Source organism: Acipenser ruthenus, chromosome 2 (assembly GCF_902713425.1).
Source record: "Acipenser ruthenus chromosome 2, fAciRut3.2 maternal haplotype, whole genome shotgun sequence".
In the NCBI taxonomy this organism is placed as follows: domain Eukaryota; kingdom Metazoa; phylum Chordata; class Actinopteri; order Acipenseriformes; family Acipenseridae; genus Acipenser; species Acipenser ruthenus.
The window spans coordinates 12689732-12702399 of record NC_081190.1 but is presented as its reverse complement, the minus strand read 5'-3'; the positions used below and the strand labels follow the sequence as shown (position 1 = coordinate 12702399).

Below are 12668 nucleotides of genomic sequence, written 5' to 3'. Positions count from 1 at the left end.
ATAATCTTGTAAAATACCTGTACCAGACCAAATATAAAATGATTTTTTTATTTGTTGTTGTATACTTGTCTATACCCAAAATAGATCACAGCTTTCTACGTAATATTTCATCCTGTGCATTTTATAAATTTTTCACCCTAACGTCGATATAACATATTTTGAATTTTAAGAGTAAGCTGAGGGCATTTGAGGTTTGAGGTTTTAAACTGTTTGCAAAATAACTTTCATCTAAATATGCATAAACATGAGGTATATACATTTAAACCAGTGTGTACAGCATATTGTCTTACAGGATGGTTAAGTCCTACGGTTTTGGCACATGTGGCACACCCTGTAATTATAAGCGATGATTATTTATTTTCTTCTTCATTACACACATATGCACAAGCAAATAATAAAATGTATAAATGTGTCATCTCAGGGTTTAATACAACTGACAATGCTAATCAAAACATGGCTGACTAGGAGCCATTATTTTCTGTTCACAAACTTCTAATTTATACTGTTTTCCTTTTTATATCTTCAGAATCTATCATATTGAGCCTTTATTATAATTTTCTTGGTATGTGTTTGTACATCTTTGATCATGTTTATGCTTTAGCTTTTGGGTTACTCTGTACCAAAAAAACACAATGTGGGAGTTGTTGGTGCACATTCTCATTTTTCAGTCAGAGATGATGTGTATTTTCTAAGTTTAGTCTATTTTATCCATGTGTATTGTGTGTGCACTGCAAATGATTATAATCACTACTGAAATAAGTTGAGATGTGATCTTATCATAATGGATTTCACTTGAAGTACCCTTTATTACAGCCTCTTTGAAGATACTTTTGGATTTTATTTGTACATATTTATATGAGGGTTTCAGGATGGCCAGCCATCAAAGTCATTCATGGTCTTTGAATATATGGGATCTTCCATGTCCAAAAAGCAGTTATCCCATAGACAATTTACAATGATGAAATTGCTGGTTAAATAATGTTGAACTTTTATTATTATTTGTTTATTTAGCCTTTATCCAAGGCGACTTACAGAGACTAGGGTGTGTGAACTATGCATCAGCTGCAGAGTCACTTACAACTACGTCTCACCCGAAAGACAGAGCACAAGGAGGTGAAGTGACTTGCTCAGGGTCACACAATGTGTCAGTGGCTGAGGTGGGATTTGAACCGGGGACCTTCTGGTTATAAGTCTGTTTCTTTAACCACTGGACCACACAGCCTCCTTAACTTAATTAACTTAAATAATGCATAAAACAATTAATACTATACTAAATTTTCTTAATTGATGTTGATAAAAAAAAGTTTTAACTAGTTTACTTTTAGTACTAATTTGAACCACATATGCAAAAATGCCAAGGTCAGAACATTAAATGAGATTTGAAAAAATATTGTCCTGGCAGACTCAATGCTGTCACCAAACAGGCATTGTGCAGGTGCAATCAAACAGGCTAACAGAATGCTGTGTTTATATAATCAAAAGTGTAGAGTACAGGGGAGGATATGTTGAGGTTGCTATTGCAGTGGGGAGATCACCGTCTATTTTGATCCCTACATAACAAAAGAGCATTACAGCTTTGGATTAGATTAAACAAAGTGGGCCTTGTTCACTATGACTGTGACTCGTGTCCATCGTTTCTTTACATACAGACTTTACTTTCTGTTTACATGCTTTAGCTTCGAAAGTCTTATCTTTCCTGGGTTATTAAATTCACGGTTAGCTGCCTCTGATGGTTTCCTTAACCAGCCTCTTTCTGTTTATAAACTGGAGATGAAGTGTAATTCTGTTAGGTCCTAAATAAGCAGCACATCTGGCTTTCCCCGCTGAATCTAGTACACAGGCCTTGCTGTGTGTGAAGTAATTTCCAAGTCAAACAAGCAGCCATTTCTTCTTCTTAAAAGGAACACCTAAAGAGGAACTGGGGCAGTCCTGCCAAAAGACTTCAACCTCAAACAGTCCTGCTGTACATTACCCCAACAGATTTACACAGTTTTTAGTGGTGGCCCAGGCTGCCTCCCTTAGCGTAGCACACCAGTAATAAACAGGTCAGCTGACACCCAGAGACACCTGCAAGGTCCCTGACAGTGCATTACTGTTCGTGGGATCTGGGGCACTGGGAGGCCCCAACACTCTTGAAACACAGTGATTATCTGATAGGGTACTACTGCAGGAGGGAGGACCCTGAAGCACTGCCAGCCCAGCTGATAACATACAGCACCCCAGAATGGAAAATCTGCCCTTGCGTCTCCGGTACTCTGTATTTGAAGCAATATATTCAACCGCGTGAGCCCTTTTCCCTACAGAAAGAAAATATGATTTTAGTCTCCAGTTTCATGTTATTCAATGATTCTATTCAATTTGGTGTACAGTTTGATGACCATTCATACAATTTTCACCTGTATTTCAAATATGTGTGGATGCATTAGTTGTGTAAGAAACTACAGTTCTGAGGGCTTAGGCTCAACTTACACCAAATCTTTTCCGTCTTTTTCTTTTTTTTTTTTACTCACTCTGACAAACTGAAGCTATATGGTAGAATAACTGTGCAAAATGTTTGCCATATATCTACAGAGAAAATCAGCGATTAAAATATAATGCCTGTTCTCTTTTAAATGTATTCTGATGCTTTGGTTGTGCTAATTAGCACTATGAGCAGCAGTGTGGAGTAGCGGTTAGGGCTCTGGACTCTTGACCAGAGGGTCGTGGGTTCAATCCCTGGTGAGGACACTGCTGCTGTACCCTTGAGCAAGGTACTTTACCTAGATTGCTCCAGTAAAAACCCAACTGTATAAATGGGTAATTGTATGTAAAAATAATGTGTAAAGAAAATAATGTAATTGTATGTAAAAATAATGTGATATCTTGTAACAATTGTAAGTCGCCCTGGATAAGGGTGTCTGCTAAGAAATAAATAATAATAATTACAATAATGTAGTCATCTTCAGAAACCACATCAACATTACCACTGTCATGATGGCAAATTTGCAATTTTTAATGTGTGGTTTGAGCAGAATTTGTGTGTGCCATCCATCCTACACGCAAGGAGCATTCACAAACTACCCTCAAGACAATGTCAATGTGTCCATTTTATAAATATATCCATACTTCATAGTGTTGTACAGCCATTCTTTTTCAATTATAAACAATTTTACCTAACCTGAAAATATTTCCATGCTGTGTTTTACATCCCAGAAATAACATTCCAGCTATCAAAGTGCATCTTGAAAAAACACTGACTTGTTTTCAACAGACTGCTGGAATCAAGATATACCTGCTCACCGCAATAAAAGCAACCTGTCATTTAAATACAGCCACCTTATCAACGTAGGAAAATGACACCAGGGCTAGCTTTTTTCTAAACTCCCTGGTATCAATAGAAGTTCTTTAAAATCATGTTTGTTATAAACATTTGTTAATTGTTTATTCACAGGTGCATTTTCAAGACATCTGGTCTCGACCACAGTTGTGAGTAAAAGGATAAATATAGCCGAGGCAAAATAAAATATAAAAGATAATGTCTAGTTTACACGTATGTTAGTCAAAGCTACAGTTAATATAATGTTGTAGCCCTAAAAAAAAAACAACAATAGACATTTATGAAAAGAAAAAAAAAAGTTAAATGGGGTTCTGTTTTATTCTTGCTGCCATGATATACTGAAAGATACTGGGAGTGTTTTTCAGAGTTTGTTGTTTTAATTCAAATGTGGGTGTGGCAGGGCAGCAGTGTGGTGCAGCTTTTAAGAGCTGTACAAATATCAGGCAGAGACTAAGGAATTGCAGGTAAAAGCATATTTATTTACAAGAAACAAAAAATAAAACTGTTCACAAAATAAAGAGTACTGTGTTTTTTAAATAAGGCACAACTACATACATGACTTCCCAGGTAGAGGCAATATACAACTGTGATGCTTGTAAGCAGACCCAGCTGTAGAGGCTAGGCTGGCAGGTAATCATCTCTGTTGTTGTTCTGAGGGTAGTTACCTGCAGTCAGTCCATGAAGCAAGAGGAGCATGGTAGTCCTTTGTTTGCTTGTTGTGCTCTGATCCTTGCCCTGGGTTTGTCTCCCACCAGTGCAGAGTGTGCTCCTTATATACACGTGTGGCTGAGATTAATTGATTGTTAATTAATCAAGTCCCAGCCACAGTCTGCACATGTATTTAGCAGGGTTAGTATTAACCCTGTCCCTGCCAAACTGGAACAGTGCTTGCGCCCTGTCACAGTGGGGTTGTAAGTATTGTTTTCTATTAAAACAATAATGTTACAATTCAAGGTAGTTTCTTGTACTATGCATGTATTGAAAACATTAAATTAGTTTTGCATGTGTGATTGTGTTGTTGCTGCTCTCTATCGGTACATTAATTTCATTCAGATTTCATTCATAGTCATATGGAAAATACAGTAATGGGCTGTAATAAACCAGCATACTAAACTTTGCGTATATTTTGTGGGGGGCGGAAGTCGGGCCTACTAGTAGTATATTTTGGCAATATTTTGTTTCCTAGTCCGATTTTAGAAGGAAACTGGGTATTCTGGTTGTATTTATTTTCGTTTACAGGAGCTTTTTTTTTTTTTTTGGTATGCTATGGCACTGTATGAGGTTCTCTTTTTGGAGGTTTCTTGTTGCTTTTTGTACAGTATCTCAAACACATTTTAGACATGTTGTTGTATTTTTTAAATGAATTGTGCATGTGTTTGCATACTGGGGGAATACAATATAACACATAAAAACACACATTAGCTCGGGGGAACTCTCGAGTGAGTATAATAGGTGCATCTACTGACTTTTATTATGATGCACCTGCTACCACCTGACAGCAAAGAATGAAGACGCTGATTCTGGGACTGCAAGCAAAAATTTAGACATACCACCCAGCTCTGGGATAGATCGAAGTTGCCAGAAAAGTACTAAATAGGGGATAGTTAGTGTGTCGGAGAGTGAAACTGACACTTGGAAAAGAAAGGCAAACATGGATTCTGTTGCTTCTCATACTTGCCCCTGTGAAATATGCATTCTGTACTGATTTATACTTTTTTCCCCCAATATATTTATACAATATACTTGAAAACGTACATGTATGCCCAATTGTCTGGTATTCCACCAGGGTGACAAAGAGCACACTTTATGGTAGAATCTAAAGCTTCACTGTTTTTACAATCTTTAGTTGCACACTAGCTTGAACATGATGCAACTAGATATACTGTTACCCGTTAAGCTACTGCGCCAGCGTAGACAGTATACACTTGTGTTCGGCTATACATGATCAAAATGTTGTTTTCGTGTGGTGTAAATACAGCTTGTCGATCAGATTTCTTTTAGTATTTATTGTATAATTTTTCCTAATACATGAATTTCTTTCAGCATTACACCAAGTCATTATAATATAGATCCTGTTGTTGTTTGATGGTTTCCTTTCCAGGTGTGGTACACGTGCTGTTACATACTGTATAGTCATGTTAAAAGATTGTAGATCACTGTGGTTTCAAAGGAAATCAGTGCAGATGTTTAAGGCTTTACAACATATTTAATGAGGATTACACTTGTCATAGTTAAAACTGTGAATGGAGTTAGCTTTCCTCTGTTCAGTTCTGTGGTCAGGGGGCTGTAAGGTTTGATATCATAGCTAGAAAGCTGATCTGCATGCGTCTCTTCTCCAACTGTAACTCTTTGTTTTCACCTGACTGATTTATTTTGGAGTTGGCGCAAGGGTACAGAAGCTGCAGATACTATAGCTTATTGGGCCAGCAGCCAGCTTTGAACCTGATAGCATCTGTTTAAGAGATATAAAGAAGAGCCCTCTTCCTTTGAGCTTCAGAGTGTCTGCTGTCTCACTTTATCCCTTCAAAAGTAAGAAAATATACAGGTGGCAGAACTTGTGAAAATAAAACCAGTGTGATATCATCAGCTTTAATGATCTGCAGGGATCTCTTCAGTTTAGTCAATTGTGAGTAAGATCATTCACAGGTGACAAGTAAAGCCAAAACATGTTATTTGCACACATTGCTTTAGACTTATTTAGACTAAACAAGCCCTAGAGTGGAGAGATCGTTTTTACAAGGAACTTAAACCGTAAAGGTCTTATCTTTGTTATCACACTTACACCAAAGATCAGTCCATGTTTATAGGTTTGATATGCTCAGTTTTGACCAGTGCCAGTGGTGTTTAAAGATGATAAAGCAATTTAAAAAGCTTGATTTTCAACCCAGTTTTTTTTTTTTTAAATAATGTATATTTGATTATTTACACAGTATCTCTTCTTGTTTTTTTGCAGTCCATCATTTTCATAAGGGACCGGAATTCTCATGGGCAAGAAATATCAGGATATATAGACTACGCCCACAGACTTAAAACAGAAGAATTTGAACCATATTTCTATGGAAAAAAGAGACTTCTGCCGAGACCAACTGATCTAAGGTACTCTTATTGCATTAGTTATTCTGCCTTGCTTTGTTAAACGCATTTCACCAAGACATGCTAAAATCTTTTTAGGGTACCGTACACTATATATTTCCAGCATACTTCTAGTATAATAATATTACATTCTTACATCAAATAAATACATATCTACAAACAGGAGTGGATTCACTTTTTTTTTTTTTCTCCAAATTTATATAAAATGTCAAACTACCAGCTGGATAATGTGTAGTGATTATAAATCTTATGGTCAGTATAAGAAATGTATATGTTAGGTGTTCTTTAAATCCATATGTCTACCAAAAACTGCATTTATTCAGCGTTTTCACTTCATCATATGATTGTTTCTAGTCTTGGTAGTTTTATTCATATTTCTCATTTGTGTGAACTTTGGCATTGTAAGAGGTGTCTTACTGGAGTGACACACTTTTAAAACCATAAAATTATGAAATAATTAAACTTATTGTTTAGTCTGCAATGGAGATGCATAAAGTTTATTAACCCTCATATTTGTACATGTATTCTTAAATACCATGCTTATGTACTGCTATTGCAATATTTATCCTCTTTGGAGCATTCATATGCTTTTAAATCAAACTTCCCAAACAATATGAAGTGTAGACTTGTACATTGTTCACAGAGTATCATAGGACTGGTGGGACACATACAGTGGAATTCAATGTAGATTTTCACAAGTAAACACAAAATTGAACACTGATATGCAAAAGTGGGAAAAAAAGAAGGAAAATTATCCACGGAAGAAGAATACAAATCATTTTTGCCATCTCAAGACATATTGGTCACTGTAAAACTGTTACTTGTGTGTGGAATTTATATTGTTCGTTTCTAAAAATCTTTATCTTTTCCCTAGTAGGTCCAGAGTTTTAAAGATGGAGAGGCAGACCTATGCTCTCTAATTATGGTCTTCTAAAATAAGAGTTTTAGTACTCAGATGGTACACTGATACATGCCAGACTGACAAGTCTCATACCCCTTTCGCGCAAAATGCCACTACTGAGCCGTCTCAGAGACGTTTCAATTATTATTTTTTTAAATACCCATTCACGCAGCACGAAATTGCGTAATCTGTGCCAGTATAATACTGTCATAACCCTTTCCAAGAGCCAAAGGGATCATGTTAGTACAACTTCCAAACCTATTAGTCAACAGATCTTTTTCATGGCAAAGGAAACCAAACAAAATCACAAAACAAAACAAGTAAATTCGGCTGCGTTTGGTTTGCTTTCAATTTTTTGTTATATTATACAATGCAACAATCTGTTAAGTGTCAAATTGCAGGAGCTTCAGGCACAATGAAGGTCGCATATTTTATTACAAAGAAGGCAATGCAATATACGGTGGATGCTGGTATTTGATCTATATAAAGGATGCTGTGATGTATTTTGGAACCAAACACTCCCAAGATTTTCGTACAGTGAGTGGAAAAAATAGTGAGTGGCTGGCAATCTTGGGCTCAGGTGTAAAGGGCAGATGGCCACTTTTACACAGCCACATGGTGGTGGGGGGGGGGGGGGGGCACATGGAGGATAGTTCAATGAAGACGGTTTGCTAAGCCTGAACAGAGTGAGTGAGAAAGAGGAGAAAATGGAAAGAGTTAAACACTGTGATAGCCGTAGCTTTGGTGTTGATTTGGTTAATTGTGATAGTTTGTTTGAAGAAAGAGTTTTGTTTAAACCGTTTATTTGTGATTAAAGTGTGCCAAGGAGCTTTAAACTGAAGTTTCGTGTCTGACCAGCCTTGACCGTCCACCACTACGCCACAAAGCTATTGTTAACTACAGGGCAATTCATGGAGAAAACAAATATTCCTGTTGTGAGACCCAAATCAACAAGACTGTTTCCAACTCAAAATGTAATGCAGTCGTCAAGCCTGTAGGGATCGAGAGCTGTCTGCTGCTAGTGGACCAAAATGCAAGCACCCTCAAGATGCTTCTTTAATGCACTGCAACTTGTTTTAAAGAACCTGCTTTACTAGAATTGTTTTTAATCCCCATGCACTTGTAAATTTCAATTGAGCAAGCAGATGTAAGAGATCCATTAAAGAAAAACAATGCTGCTTTTTTTAGTTTAGCAGATGGTTGCAAAAATCTTTATTAGCTGGTAAACCAAGGTGTGTATTTCTTATTAACCAATGACTATTGGACTATTTATATATATATGAAGCTGTTGAATACCACTTTAAAATCTGACTTGTTAAGTAGTACTAAGCTAATTCCTGAAAGTAACATTTTCATCTTGTAGCATTTATAAAAACAAGGAGTGTATAATTTATACAGTGGTGGTTAAGTGTCATTAACTCGAGTCCTAAGAAGTCACAGTCTTTTAGTTTAATTCTGGAGTCTTTCCAAGTGTTGGAGTGGTTTAATTTTGTTCTATTATAGGCTGGGTATGTACTCTAAGATAGAGACCAGATAACATGTCTTTGAAAGCATATGTGGAAGTAATTTTTATTTTCAATATATTTAGCTTTTGTATATTTTCCTTGCTACACTATAGAACTGTAGGAAAAATTAAATGTCCCTCACTGGCAATTCAATGCTTACATACAGTACCAATGGTCTTTCATTTCTTCATTTCAGTAAGTCATATGACCTTTTTACACTTTTGGTTCTGACGCCTCTATACAGTTTCATAGTTTCTCCTGTTATCAGCATGTATGGCCTTGATCTTCATGAAACCCAACACAAATATAAGACTCTGTTTAATAAGATGACATATGCAAATTCATTTTGAGTAGGCCAGTAATCTTTGCATATTTCAGCAAAAGGTGACTTGTAATTGTGGTTTCCTTTTAAGAGGCTGCAGATGCTGCCTCCCAAACACATGTATGTGATGGACAGACATGAAAGGGTAACGTAGCTCATTAATGTTCTGATTCTGATCGCTTTGAAATATGGTATAGAAGGGTCCTCCTGAGGCTATGGGATAATGTATGCACTCCCTTATCATCAGTCATGCACCACTGTGAACATTTAATAGATCAAAGGCATTCATTACTACATTAACACACCCAAAAATATTGCTTTCCTCAAGAGACAAGAACAAGCTGGTAAGAAACAGTGCACTGATCATTTTAACATTGAAGCCATATACTGTATATAATTATATATTTTCCAATATATACTACAATTCTGATAATATGACATATCGGGATTAGTAAGAATATTTGGTGATTGTAAACAATAACTGAAAAGAAAATGTGTTTTATTGAAATGAGCCTCTATACACTGCCTTGTTGAATAGTTGGTTGTTCCGCTATTTAATTTGCAGTCAGTGGATTAAAGAACTGTTAGCTCTTGCGCATTGAGACTGTGAAACTCCTTATCCAAAGCTGGCTCTACACCTACAGTAATCAGCTTGCTTGAGCAACTAGTTACACCCCAAGTTGTTAGCACTGTGGACACAGTTTACACGCGGCTGTGCATGGTAGGTGATTGAAGTAGCAGGGACAAGACACGTACAAAATGCTAGAGCTTAATCTGTGAAACTAAACATCCACACAACAAATTCCAATTACATAAACATGTATATTGTGTTGTCTAATGTATAAATCATATTTTTATACATGTACGTAAAAGAAAATATGGCTAAGTCCAGGTAATTGATACTCCATGCTTATAGATATAATGTGTGATTGAGCTTGAGAAAACAACATATTGCTAACACAGATTATGTGAACCAGTTTTTACACCAAGACTATTTGCAAGATGTTTGTTATTTTGTGGGTAAATATGAAATACTTTTCACTGCGTTTCTGATGTATTTTTGTTTTACTTATTTTTTTGCCAAATCTCTGCACCTGTGTGTCAAAAAGTCAGCCACTGCTGAACAAATATTTACACTGCTGTACATTTTTATTGATTTTAAAAATAACTATTTGCAGCGCTTGTCCATTTTATATTAACACTGGTAAGCAGTTTTATTTTTATTTTTGTAAACCAACTTTATTTAATTACTCGTATGTATTTGTTTATTCCTTGGGACACCTGGAGAGCCCTTTTTCAAATCCAACTCTTGAGTGCAAATAGCAAAACAAATTAAAAGGGGAAATGTTGTTATTGCTTGAAAAGTTTTGGAGGTAATCCAATAATTACATAATATGTTTAGGGTACACTTGATTGTCTTATGCATCAATTAACCTGTATATGTTTTTTTATGTAGAGAAAGGATAGTAGTCGCAGGAGGAGGTTACATACAGGCAGAGTGCTGGACAGAGCCTTCATATAGCCCGAGATTATGATACACTCAAATGTACAGTAGTGTGCAAATATATTAAAAACGTTGATTTGTCATTTATAGCCTTTATATACTTACCTGCATGAAAACTTCAGGGTTGGCGCATTTAAATTTCCGGTCAGTAGTCCATGATATAGAAACAATAGTCAATCATGTGTGAAAATGTTAGACCATGTTGTGCTTTAATCAGGCATCTAAAACAACTTGTCATGCATTTTAGTATTTGTGGCTATGTGTTCCTTTTCTCTTACTATTTCTTTTTTTTTTCTTATAAATTTAGACGTTGCCAATTATTTTTTATTATTTTCTCCGTATTTGGAATGGCCAATTATTTTTTAAGCTCTGCTCACCGCTACCACCCCTGTGCTGACTCGGGAGTGCGAAGACGAACATACACTGTCCTCCGAAACGTGTGCCATCAGCCGACCGCTTTTTTTCACACTGCGGAATCACCATGCAGCCACCCAAGAGCTACAGTGTCGGAGGACAACGCAGCTCTCGGGCAGCTTACAGGCAGGCCCGCAGGTGCCCGGCTAGACTGTAGGGGTCGCTGGTGCGCGGTGAGCCGAGGACACCCTGGCGAACTTACCCTCCCAACCCCCGGGCGACACTCGGCCAATTGTGTGCCGCCCCCTGGGAGCTCCCGTCCACGGTCGGCTGTGGAATAGCCTGGACTTGAACTCGCGACGTCCAGGCTATAGAGCGCATCTTGCACTCCACGTGGAGCGCCTTTACTGGATGCGCCACTCGGGAGCCCCCCTTCTCTTACTATTTTATATTAATTGCATGTGTGGCCTATTAAAGTCATCAATTAAATGAGACAATAGAAAGTGGGCTACTGCTCCATCGGGTTGAACTTCACAACATGCTTTTTGCAATCCACATTGGATTAAGTCCATCAAATGATATCGACAGTTATTAACTACAAACATTTCAGATGCTTGCAATGTCATTTATACAAACTTCTTAGCGTAAATTTGGGGTCTGATGTATACAATTACCTTTACCAATATCAAATCTGGCCTCTGCCTTTTAAGCAAACATTACAGATACTAGGTGAGTGGTTATGTTTGTATTAATTGGGGTGACTGCAGGACATTGGCATACCACATGTGTATTAGTTTCAGAACATCATGCTTTGTGCACCATACCACTATCCTTTCTTTGTAACAACTGTCTGATATTGGTATGAGGCTTGCAAAGCTGATCAAACATAACAGTAAGATTAAACATAACATGTGAATACCATATTTACATTATTCAAAACAGTTTTACAATCTGGACTAATAATGTCTTCCTCCAGTAGGGGGTGCACTTTTGGACACTCCCTTTGTTGGTCATTTTTGCAGGAGTACAATTTACAATTTTGACTGCTCATGTTATAGTATTTCCTCTACATACAATTTTTCATTATTTTTCAAGAAATAGGTGTTAGCCAACCATTCTTTTGGTGGCTGGCATTGTCGCTCCTCATATGTTCCTTCATACTGTACTGTTTAGAGCATCATTATTGGACCATAGCCCTACCTCTAACTCGGGTATACTGTTTAGTGTCATTGTTTACAACTGTGGAGGCAAAAAGCATGGAGGTCAAAGTTCATGCTTGATTCGTTTAGTATAAGATGACTCTTATTATTCTCTTGTTCTCCTTTTCTCCATTGAAAGATGTGCTCAGGTTTTCATATGGGTCTCCATGACTCCAGCCACAGGACATAAGTTGAAAGCCTTTTGGCCATGCCTGTGGTCCCAGTGCACGTTTGAACTGCAATTGTACATGTTGTCTTTGTTTAATGCACTGTGTCTTCTTCACCATGGTTGTAGGAGGGTCCCATCTGGCTTCCGTTATTCTGTGTAGAGAGAGAGATCGAGTGTAGTATATACTGCTATGCAGTTTTTATAACTTTCCACTTGTGAAATGTGATACCATTTTATTTATTTTATGATTTATTTTATGATAATTACTCCCACGCACACATTGACCTTGTCGGTTACCGTGTATG

The 12668-nt window shown here is 37.1% G+C and overlaps 1 protein-coding gene across 1 annotated transcript in view; it reads left to right on the top strand.

Annotated features, from left to right (window-relative positions):
* Positions 1-12668, top strand: part of LOC117403813 (cilia- and flagella-associated protein 299) — a 156034-nt gene that overhangs the window by 124831 nt on the left and 18535 nt on the right. The window contains exon 4 of the mRNA XM_058989722.1: positions 6270-6412. Coding sequence (XP_058845705.1) covers positions 6270-6412 — 143 coding nt within the window. The remainder of the gene's footprint in view (positions 1-6269; positions 6413-12668) is intronic.